Source organism: Bidens hawaiensis, unplaced genomic scaffold, assembly GCF_021521415.1.
Source record: "Bidens hawaiensis isolate Kalapana, Puna unplaced genomic scaffold, B.hawaiensis_p1.1 tig00002772_1, whole genome shotgun sequence".
Lineage (NCBI taxonomy): Eukaryota > Viridiplantae > Streptophyta > Magnoliopsida > Asterales > Asteraceae > Bidens > Bidens hawaiensis.
The window spans coordinates 1,599,963-1,627,184 of record NW_027491150.1 but is presented as its reverse complement, the minus strand read 5'-3'; the positions used below and the strand labels follow the sequence as shown (position 1 = coordinate 1,627,184).

General features: G+C 41.6%; 2 protein-coding genes across 2 annotated transcripts; one reads left to right on the top strand and one right to left on the bottom strand.

The window, feature by feature from the left end:
• The first annotated feature begins 21,644 nt into the window (after positions 1–21,644).
• LOC143621075 (zinc finger protein ZAT1-like) lies at positions 21,645–22,538 on the top strand. The gene has a single exon (XM_077092601.1). The coding sequence runs from the start codon at positions 21,745–21,747 to the stop codon at positions 22,447–22,449; it is 705 nt and encodes a 234-aa protein (XP_076948716.1). The 5' UTR covers positions 21,645–21,744; the 3' UTR covers positions 22,450–22,538.
• Positions 22,539–25,480: 2,942 nt separating this feature from the next.
• Positions 25,481–27,134, bottom strand: LOC143621074 (uncharacterized). Its single transcript, XM_077092600.1, has 6 exons — positions 26,907–27,134; positions 26,621–26,662; positions 26,456–26,503; positions 26,245–26,328; positions 25,927–26,165; positions 25,481–25,847 (listed from the first exon to the last, which is right to left on the bottom strand). Exons 1-6 carry the CDS (start codon positions 27,114–27,116, stop codon positions 25,508–25,510), a joined length of 963 nt encoding a protein of 320 aa, XP_076948715.1. The 5' UTR covers positions 27,117–27,134; the 3' UTR covers positions 25,481–25,507.
• Between the last annotated feature and the right edge of the window lie 88 nt (positions 27,135–27,222).

Sequence of the window (27,222 nt, the reverse complement as noted above, 5' to 3'; positions counted from 1 at the left end):
TTTTGTATGATTACCGTTATATAAATGGAAATCTTTTGAGTGAATCCTTCATGTGTCCTCGTATTTTGAATATTCATTGCAACCGTATGTTTGTTATTGATTCCGCCTTTAACAAACAGTCATCTTTCTAAACTTAGTAACCCGTCATTAACTCACTTGTCAACACGATTAATTTTGTGTGAGTTATGACATGATTGATTAAGATCCGATTCTTAGAGCGACCTGACAGGTTCGACCCATAGTCAGTTTTTTCTCCGGATCAGTGAACATACCCCTTTGGCAATACTGACAAAATTTCGAATGAGCCGCGGGGTGGCTTTAGGGCATAATTATGGATCTGATTCTTTCGTAGGATCATAAAATATTGTATGGTGGTCAGCAAGACCGAATATCTGATCCGATCTAGTGGTTCGACCCATACTCAATTATTTCTCCAGATCAGTGAACATACCCCTTTGACAATACAAGCAAAATTTCGAATGGGCCGCGAGGTGGCGTCAGGGCATAATTATTGATCCGATTCTTTCGTAGAATCATAAAATATTGTATAGAGATCACCAAGACCGAATATCTGATCCGATTTAGCGGTTCTACCCATACTCAGTTTATTTCTCCGGATCAGTGAAAATACCCCTTTGGCAATACTGGAAAAATTTCGAACGTGCTGCGGGGTGGCTATAGGGCATAATTATGGATCCGATTCGTTCGTAGGATCATAAAATATTGTATGGAGGTCACCAAGACCGAATTTCTGATCCGATTCAGTGGTTCGACCCATACTCAGTTTTTTCTCCGGATCAGTGAACATACCCTTTTAGCAATACTGGCAAAATTTCGAACTCGCCATGGGGTGGCTATAAGGCATAATTATGGATCCGATTCTTTCGTAGGATCATAAAATATTGTATGGAGATTACCTAGACCGAATTTCTGATCTGATTAACTGGTTCGACCCATACTCAGTTTTTCTTCGGATCAGTGAACATACCCTTTTAGCAATACTGGAAAAATTTCGAACTGGCCGCGGGGTGGCTATAGGGAATAATTATGGATCCGATTCTTTCGTAGGATCATAAAATATTGTATGGAGGTCACCAAGACTAAATATCTAATCCGATCTAGCGGTTCGACCCAAACTCAATTCTTTCTCCGGATCTGTGAACATACCCCTTTGGCAATGCTGGCAAAATTTCGAACGGGCAGTGGGGTGGCTATAGGGCATAATTATGGATCCGATTCTTTCATAGGATCATAAAGTATTGAATGGAGGTCACCAAGACCGAATTTCTGATCTGATTCAGTGGTTCGACCCATACTCAGTTTTTCTCCGGATCAGTGAACATACCCCTTTGGCAATACTGGCAATATTTTAAACGGGCCGCGGGGTGGCTATAAGGCATAATTATGGATCCGATTCTTTCGTAGGATCATAAAATATTGTATGGTGGTCACCAAGACCGAATATCTGATCCGATCTAGCGTTTCGACCCATACTCAGTTCTTTCTCCGGATTAGTGAGCATACCCCTTTGGAAATACTGGCAAAATTTCGAACGGGCCGCGAGGTGGCGTCAGGGCATAATTATGGATCTGAATTTTTTATAGGATCATAAAATATTGTATGGAGGTCACCAAAACCAAATTTCTGATCCGATTCAGTTGTTCGACCCATACTCAGTTTTTTCTCCAGATTAGTGAACAGACCCCTTTGGCAATACTCGCAAAATTTCAAACGGGCCGCGGGGTGGCTATAGGGCATAATTATGGATCCGATTCTTTCGTAAGATCAAAAAATATTGCATGGAGGTCAACAAGACCGAATTTCTGATCCGATTCAGTGGTTCGACCAATACTCAATTTTTTTCTCCGGATCAGTGAACCCATTTGGCAATACTGTCAAAATTTCAAACGGGCCGCGGGGTGGCTATAAAGCATAATTATGGATCCGATTCTTTCGTAGGATCATAAAATATTGTATGGACACCAAGACCGAATTTCTGATCCGATCTAGCGGTTAGACCCATACTCAGTTCTCTATCCGGATCAGTGAACATACCCCTTTGGCAATACTGGCAAAATTTCTAACGAGGCGCGGGGTGGCTATAGGGCATAATTATGGATATGATTCTTTCGTAGGATCATAAAATATTGTATGGTGGTCACCAAGACCGAATATCTGATCCGATCTAGCGGTTCGACCCATACTCAGTTCTTTCTCCAGATCAGTGAACATATCCCTTTTGCAATACTAGCAAAATTTCGAACGAGCCAATAGGAGGCGTCAGGGCATAATTATTGATCCGAATCTTTCATAGGATCATAAAATATTGTATGGAGGTCACCAAGACTGAATTTCTGATCCGCTTCAGTGATTTGACCCATACTCAGTTTTTTCTCCGGATTAGTGAACATACCCTTTTAGCAATACTGGCAAAATTTCAAACTGGCCGCGGGGTGCTATACGGCATAATTATGGATCTGATTCATTCGTAGGATCATAAAATATTGTATGAAGGTCACCAAGACCGAATATCTGATCCGATCTAGCGATTAGACCCATACTCAGTTCTCTATCCGGATCAGTGAACATACCCGTTTGGTAATACTTGCAAAATTTCGAACGGGCCGCGGGGTGGCTATTATGTATAATTATGGATTCAATTCTTTCGTAGGATCATAAAGTATTGTATGGAGGTCACCAAGACCGAATTTCTGATCCGATTCAGTGGTTCGTCCCATACTCAGTTTTTTCTCCTGATTAGTGAACATACCTTTTTGGCAATACTGGCAAAATTTCAAACGGGCGCGGGGTGGCTATAGGGCATAATTATGGATCTGATTCATTCGTAGGATCATAAAATATTGTATGGTGGTCACCAAGACCGAATATCTGATCCGATCTAGCGGTTCGACCCATACTCAGTTCTTTCTCCGGATTCGTGAGCATACCCCTTTGGCAATACTGGCAAAATTTCGAACAGGCCGCGAGGTGGCGTCAGGGCATAATTATTGATCTGAATCTTTCATAGGATCATAAAATATTGTATGGAGGTCAGCAAAACCAAATTTCTGATCCGATTCAGTTGTTCGACCCATACACTGTTTTTTCTCCGGATCAGTGAACAGACCCATTTGGCAATACTCGCAAAATTTCGAACAGACCGCGGGGTGGCTATAGGGCATAATTATGGATCTGATTCTTTCTTAGGATCATAAAATATTGTATGGAGGTCACCAAGACCGAATTTCTGATCCGATTCAGTGGTTCGACCCATACTCAGTTTTTTCTCCGGATCAGTGAGCATACCCCTTTGGCAATACTCGCAAAATTTCAAACGGGCCGCGGGGTGGCTATAGGGCATAATTATGGATCCGATTCTTTCGTATGATCAAAAAATATTGCATGGAGGTCACCAAAACCGAATTTCTGATCCGATTCAGTGGTTCGACCCATACTCAATTTTTTTCTCCGGATCAGTGAACCCATTTGGCAATACTGGCAAAATTTCAAACGGGCCGCGGGGTGGCTATAAAGCATAATTATGGATCCGATTCTTTCGTAGGATCTTAAAATATTGTATGGCGGTCACCAAGACCGAATTTCTGATCCGATTCAGTGGTTTGACCCATACTCAGTTTTTTCTCCGGATTAATGAACATACCCTTTTAACAATACTGGCAAAATTTCGAACTGGCCGCGGGGTGGCTATACGGCATAAATATGGATCAAATTCTATCGTAGGATCATAAAATATTGTATGGAGGTCACCAAGACCGAATATCTGATCCGATCTAGCGGTTCGACCCATACTCAGTTCTCTATCCGGATCAGTGAACATACCCGTTTGGCAATACTGGCAAAATTTCGAACGGGCCGCAGGGTGGCTATAGTGTATAATTATGGATCCGATTCCTTTGTAGGATCATAAAGTATTGTATGGAGGTCACCAAGACCGAATTTCTGATCCGATTCAGTGGTTCGTCCCTTACTCAGTTTTTTCTCCGGATCAGTGAACATACCCCTTTGGCAATACTGGCAAAATTTCGAACGGGCCGCGGGGTGGCTATAGGGCATAATTATGGATCTGATTCTTTCGTAGGATCATAAAATATTGTATGGTGGTCACCAAGACCGAATATCTGATCTGATCTAGCGGTTCGACCCATACTAAGTTCTTTCTCCGGATCAGTGAACATACCCATTTGGCAATACTGGCAAAATTTCGAACTGGCCGCGAGGGGGCTTCAGGGCATATTTATTGATCCGAATCTTTCATAGGATCATAAAATAATGTATGGAGGTCACTAAGACCGAATTTCTGATCCGATTCAGTTGTTCGATCCATACTCAGTTCTTTCTCCGGATCAGTGAACATACCCCTTTGGCAATACTGGCAAAATTTCGAACGGGCCGCGAGGTGACGTCAGGGCATAATTATTGATCTGATTCTTTCATAGGATCATAAAATATTCCTTCACCTTACTTTCATTTATACCGTTTCAAAATGATTTATAACATTTCGATTGTGAATAAAAGTCAATAAGTTGTTCATTGTAGCATACGAGGTTATTTTTTCGTTAAAGTGAGATTGTTCTTAACAATAAAATTGAAAATAAAGAGTATTATATGTTAGTTTATTAGGATATCAATATATATTTAAAAAGCCCAATGAAGTTCTGTGATACTATTTGACAATTACGGGCTTTATTAAACCGTACTATTTGCTTAGAAGGTAGAATGATATCGTTAGGCCCAAATAAGTTTTTCAACTACTTGTCATTGGAATAGCAATCCTGTTTTTGATGACTATAACATCGCTAATTCTTATAATATGTTACACTAAACTATAATATTAGATGTGCCTTTGTAGTGAGAGGCACATTGTGATATATGATAAATCTATCAAAATGTTTTTTTAATTTGACATTTTATAAGGTCATTGGCATTCTTTGACGTAATATTATAAAAGATAGTTGGCCGAGGTGTATTCACACGGGTCGTTTTCAAGATATTTCACGTTGCTTGACATGCAACCATATGTAGTAAATTTGCCTAATTGTGTTTTAAAATTTACTGTTTGTAAGACCGATGATGTTTTTTACGTACATTTATGCTAAGTCATACTGATCCTTTATAACCATGTGTTATGGTGTCTGTTCTTTAAATTAGTGAATCAAAGATCTAAATTAGCATGTATTAGTATATTCTTAACGGAAAACCTACCCCCTTCCCCTTTTTTTATATAGCTCATTTCTCATATTGTGTGACATTGACAATCAATTAATATATAGAATACAATCGAAATTGGGTTTGCTATCCAAACTTTGTTTTTAGTCGGATTGGGTTTGCTATCCAAAAGGGGGTTGCGGCGCAGCTTGTTGCCCGCTTACCTGCCACTTCATTGTAAATCATTTGGATGTTTCTATGAAATATAAAAGGATCGAAATTGAAATATTTTTGTAGGAATAAGTTGACATTTGAAGCTTTAACAATGAACATATATGGAAGAAAGCATAAGAATGTGTACCAGTAAAAGATGCTTTTTTCTATTCTTGAAGAATACCATGGCTTCTAATTTCTAAAGGCCCATATCTTGCAAGTAAAGACTAACTACATCCATGTGTAGTGGCTAGTATGGCCTAGAATTTGTGCTTCACTCATGAATCCGTCATAGTGCTTAATAAAAAAAAGTATAAACATAAATTATTACAATTGTTCGAGCATTTTTTATTAATGCTCTTACGATGAAGTCATGTTCGTGTTGCTAAGATGAATCGCACGAACTTGTACAACCAGCAGGGCCGGCCCATATGAGTGGCGGGGTGGTCGACGGTCACAGTGTCAGGCCCGATTTTTTTTAATTATATTTATTTTTATTACAAACAATATGTGTTTTTAATGTTTAAACTTAATTACATGAACACTAGTTTGGTCTAGTGAAAAATGAGCATTACTCTCAACCAAAAGGTTATGGGTTCAACTCTCATTTGAGACATGTTTAATCTGATTTTATACCAAATTTTTTTACACTACCCAAACTATAACCAAGTAAACATATATAAAAATTTAATTGTTTAAACCAACAAAATACTCTTTTTTAATTAAGTCTCAAAAAAAATTTTCGTCTTCAGCCCAAATTTTTTTTGCTTTCTCGGAGCCGGGCCTAACAACTAGACCCATGATTTCCCTTCTCATGTTCTTACCATCTTCATCCATAATAGACGTTCGTCCGTACAAATACACTACTGTTACAAACCACAAGACACAACATAGGTGTTATTTTTTCTCTTTTAATGTACATTTAATTTAGCCATTTGTCTAATCTCTTTATAGAAATAAAGTTGAACTGAATAGTTGACCGAACAATTACTTGAAAAGTTGAAAAGTGAGATTTTTTTGCCTTCACTTCTTTTCACAATAAAGTTTTGACACAAATAAACTTCATAAATCATAAGTCAAAAGCCAAAAGGCCAAAAGTGAACTATTAAGTATTAACTAGTCTCTTATTATTCAATAATCCAACTTTCAGTTCTCCACTATATATAATAAATTGTAAATATTCAACTCTTATACTTTTTGAATAACGTTCTGTTATCTAATCGTCATATACACTATATTTATTTTCGTCATATACACTATATTTATTTTATACGAGTCAATTTATTAGTTTATATGCAACGTAAAATAATGAAAAGATGAATTTCTTTTACCATGTGAAGAAGCGTGGATCGACTCACTGGTAGACGATCTACTTTCCTCATGTGTGATTATGCTATTTCACCGATGGTTTCTCTTGGATCTGGGTTCTTCCACCTATAAAATGAACAGCACCGTAAACTTACCCCTCAGAAAGGGACAGAGGGGTCCTCTTTGGGGTAACCCTCCGGTGTGAGAATAAGTATTTGTGGGAGAAGATAATAATATGTGAGAGTAAGGAATTTAGAGTGTATTGCTTAATAGCTGAATACTCTGTGATTGTATGTTGTCAGGTGATATTTGATGATCCTTCCTTGTGGAGTTGATGCTGTATTTATAGTGCTAGGGTTTCCACTGATTGGGCCAGACCCAATTAGGGTTTTGTTGGCCTCCTCCAATTGCTTGGCGCCACGTGTCCTTGGGGACACCTGGTGCTTTTTCATTGGTTGTAATCACGTGGTAGCACATGGTTTATGCTGAGTTGTCCACCTTTCATTTGGCAGCTGTCAACATCAGCATATTCTTATTCCTTAAAAAGATACCTTCTGGAAGGTTGTCTGACGTGCACAATCAAGGTTGCCCTAATCCTGATTTGGATAAGGACGAGGTTGATTATGTGCATGTGTGATATGCGCCAATCCTGAGGATGCGCGAGGTCTTCTCTTTATTCTCACGCGCAGATGTTTCATGCGCAGATGTGATATGCGCCGCGCGCTGATGCGCCACGCGCATATGTGATATGCGTGAGCATATGTGATGCGCGAGCATATGTGTGCCTGGGCATATGATGCCTGAGCATGTGTGGTGCCTGGGCATATGATGCCTGAGCATGTGTGGTGCCTGGGCATATGATGCCTGAGCATGTGATGCATGAACATATGTGATATGCGTGAGCATATGTGATATGCGCCATGCGCGTAGGTTTTGGCTTTGTGCCTTCATAATGTCTTGATTTCAAGCTTCTTGTCTATATCTTGTGGGTTGACCCGCCTTGCTCGGTGTTGAGGCGGGTACATACCTCTTCAAGCCCCCCAGTCTAATGTGTGTGTTGTCTCGCGCGAGCGAGGCAAGATAGATATTAGACTTAACAGTTTGGTCTTTTAGTAGGGGTTTGTCTTTTTCTTCTTATTATTCATCGTTGCGTGAAATTCTATCCTTTTGGTTGCAAGCGAATCGTCCCTGTACGTAGTTGGTTGTTGCTGACGTGGGCCAGTGATGGAGACGTGTCAGACCTTTCGTGTGCTCGAGGTGCTACAGTTGCCTTTCGTGTCCCCTCACATGCTGTCAGGGACACGTGTCGCGCTCGCGTTGGTCCGTTCCTGCGAGTGGTGGCACGTGAATTCTGGCAACAGCTGTAGAGTTTCTTTTCGTGTCCCATCACACAGTGTCAGGGACACGTGTCGCGCTCGCGTTGGCTTACACCTGCGAGTGGGGGCGCATGAAGTTCGATCAGCACCAATATTTCTCTCTCCTGGGCCTATAAAAGCCAGCCCTTAGAGTTTTGTTATCCTTCATCTTCTTGTTTATTCTTCTGAGCTTTTCTTTCTTGCATTCTATTACTTTTCTTCTGCTTCCAGATTTCTGTTGTTCAGAAGCATCGTTTGTTTGTTGTTACAGTTGTATGTCTGATAGCTCAGACAACACAATCTCCCCCATCCATTGCCGTAGAAAATCGTTAGTAATGTCTACATTGAAGAAGACCGGCAAGGGGAAGAAGGCTGCTGAGGTCTCATCGGAAGAGGTAGGGAGGGCCAAGGCCGTGAAGAGGTGGAATGAAATCCCCTGCAAACTGAGGCAGGCTGATCTTGACAGCCTCATCGCCTATCAGGGTTTCCCCCCCTGTTTGGCTGCATGTTGCCTGTTGCCGGGCAAACGGCGGCGGACCCGCCTACCGGCTACATATCCCTGTATAGCCATTTTTTCACCCACTGCAACCTTCGTCTCCCGATGACAAGGTTTGTGGGTGCGGTGCTTCGGTTCTATGGGATTCATATATCCCAAGTCCATCCGTTTGGACATGTGCGCATGACTCATTTTGAGTTCATGTGCAAATCTCAGCGCGAGGAGCCCACCCCTCGGCGCTTTCAGTTTTTTTACAAGCCCAAGATCCAAGACTCTTGGTTCTCTTTTATTCCTCGCAGTCAGAAGGTGAAGTGCTCCACTGTGTCATTCAAGAGCCTTCATGACTGGTCTGAGAGGTTTTTTTATATAAGGGCTGGTGTGATCCCCATCCGCATGACCATGCGCGCGATCACATCTGCGCCTGCGGATGTGGGTGTCCTCAAGAACCCAACTGGCGCCTGGGTTAATAAGCTGACCGCTGAACCATCCCCCGCCAAGAACATTTGTGAGGAGGCGCTGGTGGGGGTTGGTATGAGCAATAGGTGGGCGGACAGCGCGCTTGAGCCCGTTATCCAAGTCGACGGGTTATGTAAGTTATTCTCATTGCTTTACTTCTGCGCGAATATATTTCTTTTTGCTGATATCATTTGACATGTTTTGTGCAGTCACCAAGGAGTATATCCATGCCGCCTATGATGAGCACATGGAGGGTGGATCCGTCGCGCTGGGCGCTGGGGAGGTTGGCTTCCCCGATCGCTTTGATGACATGTTCATCCCTGTTGATCTGGGATTTCTGTTTGACAGCGATGCGTCTGGTAAGCCTTTGTACTTATGCGTTTTCCTTTATAATACCAAATTTTGCTAACACTTCTGTTGCATGTATTGTAGATGCGCTCGAAAACTACGAGCTGGAGCTCGCGGAAGATGAGGAGGAGGAGGAGGCGCCCCAACTAAAGCGTAAAGCTACGGGGAAAACCGGTGCAGGGGCCAGTAAGAAACAGAAAAAAGATGTTGCCCCTGTTGTTCAGGACCCTCCTACTCAGGCGGGTGGATTTGGGAAAACCCAGGTGTTTGCCACCAAGGTTTCCTTGTCTTCCCTGCCTAAAAAGGTGGGCAGACCTCCTGTCCACCTGAGGCATGGTGCCACTACCTCCTCCCTTCGCGCTGCGGAAAAGGGAAGCGGTGTTGCGCCTTCGACAGGTATACTTTGCTTATCTTTTGCTTATCTTTTATGGTTCTATGAGCGCGATTCTGATAGAATTACTAATGAATCCTTGCTCACTTAAATGTTTGTAGAACCGGCGACCGCGCAACAAAATGCCGAGGCTGCGCCGGAGGTCGCTTCGAAGTCCCCTGTTTTACCCTCAAAGAAGGGTAGAATGGACTTCATGGCGATGTTTGCTTCGCGAACGGAGTTGCGCCAAGGTACGTATTGCGCTTTTTTTTTTCTGACTTTCTTTTAGATCAAGTCATTAACCATTTGTTGTTGTTGATTTTTTCATAGAAGCCGTAGCTGGCGTACAAGCTTCTGGTGGCACTTCTGGCGCCGGTGCTAGCGCCGTTGGCTCTGCTCCTGCTCCTGCAAGCGATGAATCTCCCCTCATCGGGATTACTAAGGAGCAGGAGGCCGCTTTGCGCGCCGACCTGGCGGCGTCGAGACCTCCCTCACCTCCTCCTGCGCACAGCCCTCCCTGCGAGACCGATTTTGATTCTAGGTCGCAGGAGAAGAGGCCTATTTCAGAGGAGGGTGAGGAGTTTGAAGTTGAAGACTCCGCAGGCGCCCGCGCCAGCCCTGCAGCGCCACGATGTTTCGCGGCGGAGCCTTCTCGTGGGGCTGGCGCTGACTTTTCTGCTTCATCCCCGCAGGTATAGGTTAATTTTTGTTCCGCTGCGCGGACTTCCATCTTAGTGTTTTGATAACTTAGATAATTACTTTGCTTTTGCAGGAATCCGATCACATTTACCGCCCGAGATGGAATATTACTGAAGACAGCACCTTTCAGTCCATGGGTGTGTGTGCGGAATTCTGGGCTCATGCTGTGCCTCCATCTGAAAGGAGGTTCCAGGAGGACCGCGCTCGCGACGACCTGCTCAACGACCATATGTTTGCTGGGTCGGCCTTCTTTGCTGCCTCCCAAGAGCTTCGCTCTGATTACGTAAAAGTACGTGATGCTCTTGCGGAAGCCAAGCAAGAGGCTAAGGTGTCTGCTTGGCATCTTTCTGATGCTCGCGAGAGAGCTGAAAAGCTCCAAGCAGAGCTCAGTGAGAACAGAGCCAGTGCCAACAGCGCCTTCGTGAAGCGCGGTCATGAGCTTCAGGCTGCGCGGGAGAAGCTGCATGCGGCGGAAGCGGACGCGGCCAAGTACGCGAGCCGAGCGCGCGACTTGGAGCTGGAGGCGGAGGCGCGTGACCGAGCTCTTGTCCAGTCTATCACTGAAAAATCATCACTGGAGAGTGAGGTTGCGCGCCTGAAGAAAGAGCTGGCGGCCGCGCAGGCCGATAAAGATGAAGCCCTGGCGACGGCAGCGTCCAGCCAGGAAGCACTTGATGCTGCGCGGGCGGAAAAAGAAGAAATCTTGGCGGCAGCAGCGTCCGACAAAGAGAAGCTAAAAAAGACTAAGGAAACTGTTGAGTTATTAAACTCTCAGGTTCCTGCCCTCGAGACGTCTGTTGCTGGCCTCGCGCAGGATCGCCAATGGCTGATCTCACAGGGCATGACTCGTTGCGCTTACGCGATGAAATACTCAGGCGAGTTTCAGGCCCTGGTGATGGATTGCAACGCTGTCGCGCGCTTGGTGGGCCGAGCTGAAGGGTTCACGGATGGTTATGAATATGGCATGTTGAAGAAGAACCCATCCGAGTACCCTTATCAGAGCGACGCTGCCTGCGCGGAAATGGCCGCGATGGGGGAGAAGTATATGAATACTCCCATTCCCATCCTTGCGCAGGTATTTTAACCTTAATGAGATTACCTTGACTTATTTTCTAAGTCTTTTTGTACTCATATTTTTGCTTATGATTTGCAGATATCCGCGCTTGCTGACCAGCCCGACCTCGGCGCGCTAAAGAAATTACTTGACGAGTGCGAAGGGGCTGGTAGCGGCGATGATGGCGCGGGGAATGCTGGCGTTGCTAGCGGCTCTGGCGTGACCAAAGGATCCGCTCCTGACATTGTTGCGATAGAAGACTCCATTCAAGACGAACAACTTGACTATGGTCAGTTTGGAGATGACGAGGAGCAGGCTGCGCCAGATACTGAGGGCAGTGATGAGGATGATGAAGAGGCTGATGTCAACGTGGAGACTTGAGAAGCCCTTCATTTTTTTTTTTATTTGTAGTTTGTATCTCATTTTGTAAACTTGTAAGTTTCAATGGTTTGGAATGAAATTTTGTTTTTCCCTTCTTCGCATCTTGCGCATTCCCATTCATCTCTTTATATAAGATATGCTTGCACGTTGGAATAAGACCAAGGTTGTAAGGAATTTATTATACTTAACCCTTGTCATATTGTAAGTGATTTTGCCATATCTTGATTATGTTGACACGTGTCTTGGCGCTGTCATTATTCCTTTTTTGCGCGACGTTATCGCGCGTTTATGGAATTATGAGTTTTTTAGCCTTACGCGTCAATGCGTTACTCAGATATCCATTACAATTTTATGCGTGACCTCGACCTGAGACCTTAACAACTATGTTTTGGCATTCGCTTTGCCTTAGTTGTGATTAGGTATTTTTATGGTCTGTCTGCGCAGCATGTCGAATGGATGTTGTGAGTGATTTGAGCTAAGGCTCACATTATTGGGCTAAGGCCCTGACGTTTTAGAGTTAAGACTCGTTAACGCGTTTGAGCTTGTTGCTCGCGCATGTATGTTTTACTTCGTTTTATTTTGTTTTGATGCCAATACAATGTTGTCATATTGCTCAAAATTAATAAAGGGAAGTGTGAAACATGTATGCAAAAGGTAATAGAGTTGGGCTAAGGCCCTGACGTTTTAGAGTTAAGACTCGTTAACGCGTTTGAGCTTGAAGCTCGCGCATGTATGTTTTACTTCGTTTTTATTTCGTTTTGATGTCAATACAATATTGTCATATTGCTCAAAACTAATAAAGGGAAGTGTGAAACATGTATGCAAAATAGAATCCACATTAAGAGAAGATAGCGCGTATCATTATTCATAATTGCTTAAAAAGCCTTGATTACAAACTTGATATTTTTTACATGAAACATTTTCTAAGCTGTGCCGCGTTCCATGCGCGCGGGATCTTCTTTCCATTCAAATCTTTTAAAGCATATGCGCCTTTCCCCAATTCTTCTGAGATTTGATACGGTCCCTCCCAATTGGGTGACATTTTTCCTGGGGGTATCGCGCGGCTAGCTTCATTGTTTCGAAGGACAAAATCATTTTTCTTGAAGTGACATTCTTTCACACGCTGGTTGTAATATTTTTCCAGTTTTTTCTTGTACTTGGCTTCACTGATGATAGCCGCCTCTCTGCGCCCTTCAAGTAAGTTGAGATCCAACCTTCTTTCGCGCTCGTTATCAATCTTGCTCATCATGAGCACTCTATGGGATGGGCATCCAATTTCTGCTGGAATCATTGCCTCCGTTCCATAGGTTAGGCTGAACGGGGATTCGCCATTGCTGGTTTTGCTTAATGTCCTGTGTGCCCACAAGACATTAGGTAGCTCTTCGACCCAAGAATGGGATTCTCCTTCCAACCTTTTCTTCAGCCCATTTAACAAGCTTTGGTTCGCGCGTTCCACTTGTCCATTCCCCTGAGGGTGATAAACTGAGGTGAAAATTTGGTTGATGCGCAATTCCTTCAGCCAGCTGGATATCTTCTTGTCAGTGAATTGTTTGCCATTGTCGCTCACAATTTCCATGGGCAAGCTAAAACGGCATATGATGTGGCTCCATATAAACTGCTTCATTGCTTCGGCTGTGATTTTTGCTAGTGGCTTGGCTTCAACCCATTTTGTGAAATAGTCTACTGCCACTACCAAAAATTTTACTCGCCCTGGCGCTTGCGGTAGGGGACCCACAATGTCGATTGCCCATTTGTGGAAAGGCCATGCTGAGGTTACTGGAATCAAGTTGTTCTTTGGCCGCATGGTGTTTGGCGCATAGCTCTGACATGCTTTGCATTTTTGGATCTCCTTTAGAGCGTCCAAGTACATGCCTGGCCAATAGTAGCCTGCGCTCATTGCCTTGGCAACCACCATGCGCGGGCCAGCATGAATTCCACAGATTCCTTCGTGTATCTCTCTGATCACATAGCTTGCTTCCTCAGCATCTAGGCATTTCATGAGCGGCCCAAGATAAGAGCGTCGATATAATGTACCATCAAGCAGTTCATAGTTCTGCGCCTTGTGTCTTATCTTCCTCGCCCGTGCGCGATCGTCTGGTACTCTTCCCTCCTTCAAGAATTCCATTATTGGAGTTATCCATGATGAAGGGGTTGTATGAGTTACAAGGACAGACTTCGCTACCACCGACGGGTTGCTCATTACCTCTACCCTGACATCTTTGCCAAAGTGATCGAAACTGGTTGATGCCATCTTACTCAGCGCGTCTGCAGATTTGTTTTCACTGCGCGGAATATGAATAATTCTGAAGCAGTCAAATTGCTCGATGAGCTTTTTCGCCTGCTCTAGATACAGAGGCATGGTGTTCTCCTTGGCATCATAAAGGCCATTGACCTGTGCTGCTACCAAGTATGAATCAACATGGGCCTCTAGCTTTTTAACTCCAAATTTGTGCGCGATGCGCAACCCAGCCAGCAGGGCTTCATACTCAGCCTCATTGTTTGTGCTCTTGAAGTCCAACCTGATGGCGTAAGTATATTCATGATTCTCTGGATCCACCAGTTTTAGGCCTGCGCCGGACCCTTCGTTGTTTGAAGCTCCGTCAGTGAACAATCTCCAAACATTTTCTTCATCATTGGCTCGCGGAGGGTCTACCTCGCGCTGAGCCTCTTCAATTTTTTCTTCTGGAATTTCCGCGATGAAATCAGCTAAAACTTGTCCCTTTATTGCTGGACGGGGCTTATAGGAGATCGTGTGCTCTCCTAATTCCAGCGCCCACTTTGTCAGCCTTCCCGAGAGCGCGGGGCGCCGCAAGACTTGCTGGATGTTGTAACCAGTCAGTACTTCAATGGGATGACCATTGAAATATCTATGAAGCTTGCGCGACGCGTGTGGTAGTGACAAAACTAACTTTTCCATGATGGAGTAGCGCGTCTCAGGATCTGTCAGCACCCGACTCACATAGTATATTGGCGTTTGGATTCCCTTGCGATCCACCAACAATACTGCGCCATAGGTACAGTGTCAGAGTTTCACCAGGAAGTGGAGCTGTGAGCGCGGGCAGATTTATCAAACATTCTTTAATCTCACTGAAAGCTTGCTCGGCCTCAGGAGTCCATTTGAATTGGCTTTTCTTTAAGCAATTCCTCAATGTGTTGACAAACGGGGTAGATTTGCTTGCATGGTTCGCTAGGAACCTGTTGATTGAAACCAATCTACCATTCAGCTTCTGGACTTCTTTCATGGTGGATGGCGAGGGCATGTCAAGGATGGCCTCCACCTTCTCCGGGTTCACCTTGAAACCATCCTTGGTGACCATTACACCTAGAAATTTTCCCTCCAGTACGCCGAAAGTACATTTGCTCGGATTGAGCTTCATGTTAACTTCCTTTAGGCTTCCAAGGGTTTCTTCGATGTCTATGAGCATTTGCTTTTCCTCCCTGCTCTTGATCACCAAATCATCCACATAGACTTCTAGGTTTCTTCCGATTTGCTCGCTGAAAACGGCATCCATAAGTCTTTGGTAGGTGGCGCCCGCATTCTTCAAACCAAAGGGCATTTTTGTGTAGCAAAAAACACCCTTGTCGGTTCTAAATGCGGTCTTGTCCTCATCTTGTGGTGCCATTTGAATCTGGTGATAGCCCTTGTAGGCATCCAGGAAACATTTGAGTTTGAATGGCGCCACGGAGTCCACCTTTGCATCGATGTTTGGGAGGGGGTAACAATCTTTTGGGCACGCTTTGTTGAGGTCCTTGAAGTCAATGCACATCCTCCACGACCCGTTACTTTTCTTTACCATCACAGGATTGGCTACCCATGTCTGGTATCGTATCGGGCGGATGATGTTTGCGCGCAATAGATCCTCAACCTGTTCATTCATGGCCCTCGCCTTTTCATCCCCCATGATTCTCTTCTTTTGAGCAATTGGCTCTACAGACTTGAAGGTGTTTAGAGAATGCTGCGCCAGATCTCGCGGAACCCCAGTCATATCAGAGTGTTGCCACGCGAAGACCGACATATATGCTGTGAGCAACCTTTTCATTCTCAACCTCGGGTCGTCTGATATCGTTGCGCCAATTGTGATTTTCTGCTCCGGGAATTTTGGGTTGAGAATCCATTCCTCTGGCGCGTTGTCTGCCATTGGAAGTTTCATTTTCCCCTCCCGCGGAGTACTTGTCACTGCACACAAATGATCCCGGTATACAAAAGTTACACCTGTTGGTGTTGGGAACCCCAACGCGCCGTGCGCTGGCGACGGTATGGCGTTAAATTGGGCAATTGTTCCCCTACCCAAGATCATATTGTGGCAAGAAGTGGTGGGCAGGACCAAGAAGTTGACAACTTCGGCTCGCTTGTGTTTGTCATCCCCCATAGTTAGCTCAAATTGTATTTGACCTAGGGGATGAATGATTTCATTTGAAACACCAGAGATTGGTGCATTCACAATTTCAAGCCTTGCTTGGTCTGCCGGATCCAGTTTCCTGAAACATTGCTCATACATGATGTCTGACTCGCTGCCAGTGTCAACCAGGACTTTTGACACTTCGTAATGAGCAATGTGTGTAGTGATGACAAGAGGACTGCTGATGGAAGGGCCTCCCCTGATTCTCGGGAAGATGACTTGTTGCTCGCGCCAATCTCCTTGGATTTGCGCGCTTCTCTTTCTTGATGTTTGCCCTTGCCTTCCTCCCTCGGCTACACAGATTCTTTTGTACTTTTTACTGGCAGAGGCTCCTTCTGGTTGTTCATTTTCTGATCTTGAGTTCTTTACCAGGTGAGCCAGCTTGCCTGATTTCACATCCTTTTCAATTGCATCCTTCAAGTGGTGGCATGCATCAGTGTTATGTCCTGTGGACTTGTGAAACTCACAGTATTTGCCACTGTCTGATGGTCCCTTGTAGTGTAGTGGCTTGGGGCTTTTGAATTGGACATTCTCAGTGCTTAACACCTGTGAAGGCGTTTTAGTGAGGGGAGTCCATATTCTTGGCAGAGGTCTGTTAGGATCTCTGCCGCCTTCCCTCTTGTCACCCTCCCCGCGATGACGAACATCTTTTTGGGGCTGTGGTGAGCTTGGTTGCGCCTGCTTCTCTGCGGAAGAAAAACTGGTTGGTTGCAACCTGGACCATACAGAGTTCTGCTTGCCCCTCTTTTCTTTGCTGCGCGGTGACTCAGCTTGATGCGCTCTTTCTCTTGCCCTATCTTGTGCAATTTGTTTTTCATTCCTCGCGAAAACTCGCGATGCTTCCATTAACTTGGCCCACGTGGTGGGCATGCCATCTCTGCTTACGAGAGCTCGGCGTAGTTGATCACTGCGCGCGCCTTGTATAAAGGCTACGCGCAGGAGTTGCTCAGTTATACCTCCGATTGCCAGAGACTCCTGATTGAAACGAGTGATGTAGTCTTCAATCGTTTCATCATTCCTGCGCACGCAGTGCATGATGTCATCAGGGTCGCGCGTGTGTCTGCGTTGCTGTACGAAGTGGGCTTGGAACTTTTCCAATAGTTCCTCGAACCCATCAATTTGCCCAGTCGGCAAGCTCTCGAACCAGACACGCGTCGCGCCCGTGAGGCAACGAGCAAACATGTGACACCATGTTGGCATCGTCCAGCTCTCTAGGTTTCCCGTGTTGTAAAAACCTTGCAAGAAATCGTCTGGATCTGTTGTGCCGTCATATTTACCCAAACCACTTGGCATCTTGGTTTTGTGCTGGATAGGAGCCTGCGCGATGCTCGCAGTGAACTTTGAATGTTTCACCAAGATGGCTGGTCTGTACGGTGTGGTTACGTCCACTTGCCCTCTAACTGGTGGGCTGTACGGCATGTGCAGATCCAGATCGGCTCTGGCTCCAGGCGCCATGTTCACAGGCGCGCGGAGCTGTGAGCCTCCTGCATGAGTATCTCGCGTCTTCCTCATGCTGTGCACTTCTTCATCACTGAACTCAGTGTGTGCAGTGTGAACAGAATGTCCTTCTTCCAGCGCGCGCGGCCTTTTTGTTCCATGAACAGTTTGCTTATCAAGCGCTTGCCTTTGTGTTAAGTCGGCTAGCTTTTTCTGTTTGACCATCTCATTGTACTTGTCCATTAGACGCCGCTGCTCGTTTATGAGCCATTCTTTAGGATCATTTGTTTCATCTTCTAGACCCATTGGTCCTTTTTGTTTCGCGCCGGCAAGATTTTGTAACGTGAGATCGTCTGGAGGAGTTTCAGTCTGGCCGTGAGGAGTTATGATGAAGGGACGGTTACTGGTGGTGCGCGTAGAATCACGCGGCACCCTCAGAAACTGTTGTCCCTCATTAACATCCTCACGTTCAATATCCTCCAGAACTTGATCAACGTTATGAATGCCAGAAACCATGGTGATTTTTTTTATATATAGATCTGATGAGATCTGATTGCCGTTGTATCAGTGGATGGGGCCAATGAAGAAGCGTGGATCGACTCACTGGTAGACGATCTACTTTCCTCGGGTGTGATTATGCTATTTCACAGATGGTTTCTCTTGGATCTGGGTTCTTCCACCTACAAAATGAACAGCACCGTAAACTTACCCCTCAGAAAGGGACAGAGGGGTCCTCTTTGGGGTAACCCTCCGGTGTGAGAATAAGTATTTGTGGGAGAAGATAATAATATGTGAGAGTAAGGAATTTAGAGTGTATTGCTTAATAGCTGAATACTCTGTGATTGTATGTTGTCAGGTGATATTTGATGATCCTTCCTTGTGGAGTTGATGCTGTATTTATAGTGCTAGGGTTTCCACTGATTGGGCTCAGACCCAATTAGGGTTTTGTTGGCCTCCTCCAATTGCTTGGCGCCACGTGTCCTTGGGGACACCTGGTGCTTTTTCATTGGTTGTAATCACGTGGTAGCACATGGTTTATGCTGAGTTGTCCACCTTTCATTTGGCAGCTGTCAACATCAGCATATTCTTATTCCTTAAAAGATACCTTCTGGAAGGTTGTCTGACGTGCACAATCAAGGTTGCCCTAATCCTGATTTGGGTAAGGACGAGGTTGATTACGTGCATGTGTGATATGCGCCAATCCTGAGGATGCGCGAGGTCTTCTCTTTATTCTCACGCGCAGATGTTTCATGCGCAGATGTGATATGCGCCGCGCGCTGATGCGCCACGAGCATATGTGATATGCGTGAGCATATGTGATGCGCGAGCATATGTGTGCCTGGGCATATGATGCCTGAGCATGTGTGGTGCCTGGGCATATGATGCCTGAGCATGTGTGGTGCCTGGGCATATGATGCCTGAGCATGTGATGCATGAACATATGTGATATGCGTGAGCATATGTGATATGCGCCATGCGCGTAGGTTTTGGCTTTGTGCCTTCATAATGTCTTGATTTCAAGCTTCTTGTCTATATCTTGTGGGTTGACCCGCCTTGCTCGGTGTTGAGGCGGGTACATACCTCTTCACCATGTTCGAGTTAAGCCGGTTCCAAATAATAAAACAACTTAAATTAAAACTGAGAACCACTGCCAATGTAGGAAAAAAACAACTTAAATGGTTACATATATTTAATAAACAACTATATATTCGCAATACATATATGCATCTAATTGTTTATACGAGATATTATGATAAGTAATTGTTCATATTATACGTATATATAATATGAACAATTACAAATGCATAATATGAAAATATATAAATGTATGTGCAATATGAACACTTACATACATGTAATTTGAATAATTACGCAACTTTATCCTATCTAACGACATCACTAAAAGCTATTGTATGATCTGAAAGTGTGCTAGTTTGTGTTGATTATTAATTTGTAACTCAAGTAGCAATATTATCAAACAGGTTTATAAAATTCCACCTTAAAAATATAAAAGATACATTCTATGCAAAGACAAGAAAACCTAGTTAGTTCGGCTGTCCAACAAGAGTCTCACAAGAAGGGAAACTAAGTCGTTAGATCATGATTGAAGCATGTGAAAGAGCAGATCTGACTGACATCACCTGATCGCACACTTACTCGGTGTGTAAACTCCATCTCAACGGATACAACTTTAAAAAAAAGTTATATATATGCCACAAATAATTGGATCACTTTAACAACCTATTCTTGAATTTTTTTTAAGGAGGAAAAGAAAAGGAAAATTAATAATAGTTAAAAAATGGGTGTTTTTAAGTTTTTTTTAGGGTGGAAATGAAAGGAGTATGAGGAGTTAGGAGAGATTAAATTGATGTTTTTCCCGGTAAATTATTCTCTTAAAAATTGGATAATTACTAAGGATAACTATTTTTTAACATAGTTATTTTTTCTTTTCCTTTAATTTCCTTCCAACTCAATAACACATCTAATTAAAAAATATTTCTTTCCCTTCCCTTCCCTTTCTTATCCTTCCTTCTCCTTTCATTTTCTCAAGAACAAGACGTAAGGGAGGGCTACTCTCCGGCCATCAGACGTTTTTGTGTTTGGATGGGCAGGGTCGAAGCACACTTGTATAGACCTTACCGAAGTACCCCCCCCCCCCCCTGTTGGGCTTAGGGATACATGGTTTGTTATTAGGCACACTGTGTTGACGGCGGAATCAAGAAAAAATGCTAAGCATGAGAAAACATGTGCCGAGAATCAACACGTCTTCATTCATTTTGCTTTTGATACATTTGGGTCCCTTGCACCCGAAACTATTATGTTTTTTAAAAGAGTTCAGCGGGTCTTATCAACGCCAAAGAACTATAACCTTGTTTTCAGTAGGATCGGGTTTATCATTCCAAAGGGGGGTGACGACGCATCCCAAAAAAAAATTTTAATATAAAATAAGTTAAGTTAGATTAATGTCGGCTAACTGATAATGATTTGGATTATAGAAATCCAACTTTTCAAACAATAATCACTCATTTCATTTACTTCACTTACTTTCAAAAAGTTATATTTATTATTTATAGAAAACTTATCAATGAACATGTGATCAATATTAAAAATTGAGTATTTTTCTTTTAACATAACACTAAAAATTTGTCATGAGTAACAAAAGCTAAACTTGCTGGAGCGAGTCACCATGGACCAAATCCATTATTTCCGGATCATCATCGTCGGTGAACAACATACTCCATACTTATATATCCATGCACGCACGTGACCTGTTTGGTGTGGGTGTACATGCTTTAGCTAATTATATATATATATATATATATATATATATATAACCTTTTCATGTAACCATTTTTTGTACTAGCGAAATTTTATATTTTGTTTGCTAAAAGCTGTTAATTTAATATTTTTAAAACTGTGTGCTAAATACTTAAATTATCTATTTAATTTTAACGCTTGTTTTAAAAATGTCCATATGGTATAATGAAACTATTGTTATTACTACTATTAATATTTTTCTAAATTATATATATTGTACAATGGAAATTTTATATTTTGTTCTTTCTTAAAAGATATTAATTAATTATCTTTGAAACTGTGTTATCTTATCTATTTAATTTAACCTTTGTTTTTAAACTGTGTATATGATATAATGAAACTATTTTTATTACTACTATTAATATTTTTCTAAACTAGATGTATATATACCATGGAAATTTCATATGTTGTAAAAGATATTAATTAAATATCTTTGAAACTGTGTTATTTTATATCTATTTAATTTAACACTAGTTTTGAAACTGTGTATAATGGAAATATTCAATTATTTTAATAGTCAAAGTAGAGCATTAATTTCATATTAATGTCATTGTTATCAACTTACTTTTATAATTACTTTTGTTAATTACTTTGGTAGTATATTACTCTACTCTTGGTAAAGGAATGCTTGTCACCTACTCCTTTAAGTTTCAACACACTCTTTACTTAAACTTAATTCAAACCCCTAAATCACACACACATACATACAAACATACTTTTAGTGAGAAAAATATATTGCACAAATGGAGTACCATAAGTGCAAACTTAAGCCATTGTCGTCGTCATCGTCGTCGTCGTTTTCTTCGGTTGAAGGAATAAAAAATGAATTGTCTAGAAACGTTTCGGTCCGGAAACGTTCCAGACGGTTTCGGAGACCCGAGAGCTCATGGTTCGGTGATCAACAACATTTTCATGAAATGAAAACTATCAAAAATGATAATGAATCTTCAACACCCGAGCCGGTTAGTTCGATCTCCTATGCTTCACCAGAAGAAGCTGTTGCATACTGTTTAATGATGTTATCAAGAGATAAATGGATAGATGATGAAAAACAAGAAATTGAAGAGGAACTGGTATCTGATTCCGAATCAAACGAATCATCTGATTCGGAATTAGTTACAAAAGTTAGAAGACTTCCTAGAAGAAACTATTACAAATGTCAAACATGTAACAAAATCTTTAGATCATATCAAGCACTTGGTGGACACATAGCAAGTCACAAGAGAATCAAACCGAATAACCGGTTTCAGTATAATAAATATCATCAAACACAAGTTGAAAGTAAAATGCATGAATGTCATGTGTGTTTCAAAGTGTTTGCTTCCGGTCAAGCACTTGGTGGGCATAAGAGATCACACGCTAGTGCTAAACATGTTGTGAAAAAGAGTATTAATCTTATTGATCTTAATCTTCCGGCTCCGAGTGATGCTGATGTTGATTATTATTAATCTGAAGTTAGTCAAAGTGAAGATTATAGTTCAGAGTTTTACTAAAGGGCCTTTGGACTAACGGTATCAAGATGTTGGATAAGATTTTGTTTTTTCTTAATGTGACGAAGGGTTCAAATCTCGTCTCGTAGATGCTCAAACATGTTTTTTTTTCTTTCAATTCCAGAAGTTGTTTATCTGCTAGTGTTACAGCTTTATTTAAAGAGATGTAATTAATGGAGAACTTAAAATTTTCTGCTTAGTTTTGGTTTGTGTGCTTCATAGTTCATATGTCTGTTTTTTTCTTCTTTTGAATTTGTGTTAATTGTTGAAGCTTTACTATGACAATTTACAGGGGTGTTTGGATGTGTGGTTAAGATCAAGCAGTTTTTAGATTGTGATATGATGATGTTTTGATTATTTTCTTAAAGATAAGTCAAGTTAGTTGTAACTGATTGAAACCATTTAATTCTGACTTTAATGTTACACTTGGTCAGATTATAGACACCCATGTTTAAGTTCCATGTATCACCAGGAAATTGGTTCTCACTACCAATGTTGTGACTTCCATTTGCATTATGAATTCAAATAAAAAGTTATGTATCCGTAATGATTTCAACAAAAAGTAAAAAAAAAAAAAACCCGTTGATGTCATGTAAATAGAAAACTTTAAGAAAAAAGATGAGTAACGGTTTTACACTTTTACTCCATGATACCATATAATATTTTTTAGATTAATTTAAAAAGTAATTATAAGAAAAATATATGTATGATGGTGATCGGGAAAGTAGGATTCAAGATGAGGCAACTCCGTGCCTTTATAGACGCTTAAAAGGTTAACACACATTTTGTTGAAGTGTAGAGTTGGGGCGTTTTTTTTTGTTGACACGTAGGTTGATAAACGCCCTATTATAAATAGCCTTATAAGTTATGAACTTCACTAGTTTTTGCATTAGAAGTCCATCTGTCCATGTGGTAAGTTGTATAGACCTTATGCTTTTTCAAACTTTGAGAGCTCACTTTATAAAGAAACCTCTAGCTTGGTGTAGTTTTATTCTTATAGGGGGGTTGATTGTGTTTTAAGGAATATTATCTTTTTATATTATATATTACTTTCAAAATATAAATAAATGAAATAAGAAAAAATAAAAAATAAAAAGAAATTTACAAATAAAATTTAAAACACATTAAAAAAAGGAGTAAATATGATATTCAGTTTATAAGTATATGAATACAAGTTACAACCCCTATTTCAATGTCACATAATTCACCACTCTAGTATTGGTTGAGTAGTGAGTACTCCACCTATACAAATCGGGTTTTTTAAATACTCGAGTTCAGATATGGAATCGGATTCGGGTATGACCGGTTACGGGTGTAACCGGGTATTGGTAATAATCGGGTCGGGTATTGTCTCCAAAAATCATACCTATTCATCAGGTTCGGGTCGGGTATAGAACTGGGTATTCTAAAACCGGGTATTCAAGGTATTGAAAAAACCCTATTTACGGGTTTTTTTTTGGGTTTTTCTCTGGGTATTTTTCGGGTATAGATTGGATTTTTTAAAATTTTGCACTTTTAGGGGTATTTTCGGGTATTTTTAAGGTATTTTTCGGGTATACATTGGGTAATTTAAATACCCGGTTACGGGTATTGGAAAAACCCAGTTCCGGGTATGGAACCGGTTCGGGTTTTCGGGTATTACCGGGTACAAATCGGGTCCGGTTCAGGTTCGGGTTTTAGTGCCAAAAATGCATACCCCATCCGTACCCTACGGGTAGGGTCGGGTACAGGTTCGTGTATTAAAAAAACCGGTTCCGGGTTCGGGTTTTTTGTGCACCTCTATATAAGCACCCTTCGGTGCATCTAATTCATATTCAAATGGGACATTAGGACCCCAAGAGCTTAGCTAAGGTCCATATTCTTGGGACGAAGTAATGGGGAGGTTTATACCAAATGCAATTTGCAAATATTAAAAACATATGTGTAGTGAAACCATCAGAGTATAAGCCCATGCAGTGTACCCCACATAGCTCAGTGAGGTTAAGGTGGGCCCGGTGGGATGAGGGTCCCATCGGAAACCCCATGCCGACCGCCAAGGGCCGAGGGCGTCTATGGCTGGCCCGCTAGGTGGAAGGCTCGTTGGTAGTGACGTGAGAGTCATTACGCACTTTTAGGAGCAAAGTTAGTGAAAACCCCGCATTGACGTGACAATAACTTTTTTAACTTTTTAGTTAAACCATTATACGTAGTCGGTTTTAAAGGATATTCTTGTTCAACTTATGGTCTATAAATGCCGGACCAAACTTATGGTCATAGTTGACCCTATGATAAACAAAACGTGACAAGTTTGACTCATTTACTTTTATTATAAGTGTGTCAAACCGTTTTTGCCACCAGTAATGCTAAAAATTGACAATAGATTTGGGCTTTAGGAGCTGCTGCAAGAAGCAATGACAAATTTATAGTTTTCTAATTATATCCTTTCTGGTAATAATTGTTGGATGACCGTCAATTTTTAGCATTACTGGTGGCAAAAACGGTTTAACACACTTATAATAAATATAATAGAGTAAATGGGTCAAAATTGTCACGTTTTGTTTATCAATAATGAATAGGGTCAACTATGACCATAAGTAATTTAACGCGTTTGTAACCTTGTGACGTGTCATTTGCAGAATGTGCAAGGTGAAACTGAAATTCCCAGTACCCGGGTATTAGACTTTGTTTGAATATAACATCTTAAGATAACATCTGGTTTTTCATTAGTACCATTTGCTACGATTTTTGCCGGTGCAAACCAAATTGCATATTGAGTATCTTCTACTCTTGCATCTGTGCTCGAATTCCGACCAGTGACCACCATATGTCTAATCACTAATTCCACCATGATTAAGATTCAACATCAATCACAATATAATTAGAAAACACAAATACAAAAACAAACTGATGATATTGATTTTACATGTTCCCAAGAACAAAATACAGCATCTTAAGGTTACCATTGAACAAGAAAACATACCAAAATTAAGATATAGTTTTTCACTAGTACGTACCATAAACACGACATATGACGCGTTCACTCATTAGAAGCTAGCTGTTCCTTTTGTCTCATATTCATCAAACACACATCATTCTCCGAAGCAGCCTCTAAACGATGGTATTCAATCCCAAAGCAGGAACATAGTTTACAATAGAATGATATCTCTTCACAACTCATCCCCCAAAATGTAGGTGTCTTCCGTGAGTAGATAACATTCATAATATCAACCATCTCTAGCGGCGTGAGACGGGTCCTTGGATCAAAGGCCGACGACATGAGCAAGCAAACATAACGGTAAAAGGTGTAACCGTCCAAACGGTACTCACACATGCTGTCATTGAGGCCATTAAAGCATCCGACCGCTATGCCCCTCTTGCTGCATAAAAGGAAACATGCAATGTCAGTAGACTAATAAGAAAAGACTTTAAAAAAAACAACAATTGAAGGATGCATACTATTGAAAGTTATGAGGCAGATGAGAGTAAAAGTAGGTCATAAAGAAGTATATTTTTGCTTCAATCATTTTCAAATCATTAGAATCATTAGTGTTGCTCATGATCTCACCAGCTTCCTTAAGCAACAAATACAAATGATACGGAATACGATCAGGTCCAGTCCCAGAAGAATACAAACCGAAGTCGAATACCCCCTCTACAATAAGCCTCCTGTTGCCCGTCCGAAGATCCCCATATACCTAAAGAATCAGAGCAAAAAAAGATTAAAACAATAAAAATAAGACTATATTAAGATTCATACTACGCGTATCAGTTTACCTGGCTTACAAAGTCGTCATGTGACATCTCTTTTGTGGCTGGCTGTATGTATTGTTTTTGGCCCTTGTACTCCATATGCTTTTCCTTAACAATCAAAAAAAAAGATCAATTAATTAACAATGGCCTCAAAATAGAATAACTAATGTTGAGTGCTGGTTCAAACATCATAAGACTAAGCATCATGTAAAAATTAATTAATTAATAATAGTACCTGTTCATATGCCCAAGGGAGGGTCTTCAACATATAGCTCACACCAGTCTACATATAAACAAAAACAATCAAAGCAAATAAATTAGAATATAGTGTAACAAAGTCCAATAGCCTCTAGTGTAGATGATACAAAATTGAGTCTATGTAAGTAAATTGTAATAGTACCTTCATTAGATGGTCCAAGTAATAGTAGGATTGGGTGCACCCCTGCATACATACATATATATAAAAATTAAAAACTAGAATTAGCAAATAATAAATTAGAATTAGTTACCAGATGTTTGATTATATATAGGCTTTGCTATTCAAAAGGGGGTTGCGGCGCAGCTTTTTGCCCGGTTGTCTGCCACTTTATTGTAATCGTTTTGTACTTATAGTATATGGCAAAAGATTCACTCAAAAATTATATATGTGATTGATGATATACATATACTATAGATAAAAGTACTACCTGCTGCTCATCAGGAGTGGCCGCCTCTAAATGCCGATAATCAACACGAAAGCAGGTACACATTTTGAGATAGAATGATATGGCATACTCATCCCAGTGCCTGTATGTCTTCCGACTAGGCGTCTTCAGTGAACAAATAATGTTTATAATTTCAGCAACCTCCTTCAATGAAAGACGAAAGGCCTCGTCGTTAGTAGTAAGCTTCCTCATGTCATTCAATCCACCATTGAACTTGATTGCCTATTTCAAATCATATATAAACATAAATATAGATGGATGTTGTGTTAATTAAAACAAAGAAGTAAAAAAGGTAATT

Bases quoted from the DNA above. Each gene is read 5' to 3' on its own strand.
- LOC143621075 (XM_077092601.1), top strand. From the start codon at position 21,745: ATGGAGTACCATAAGTGCAAACTTAAGCCATTGTCGTCGTCATCGTCG.
- LOC143621074 (XM_077092600.1), bottom strand. From the start codon at position 27,116: ATGAGGAAGCTTACTACTAACGACGAGGCCTTTCGTCTTTCATTGAAG. The intron at 26,166-26,244 runs GTAAACTGATAC...CTGATTCTTTAG, and splicing joins ATGACGACTTTGTAAGCCAG to GTATATGGGGATCTTCGGAC. The intron at 25,848-25,926 runs GTATGCATCCTT...CCTTTTATGCAG, and splicing joins CTGCCTCATAACTTTCAATA to CAAGAGGGGCATAGCGGTCG.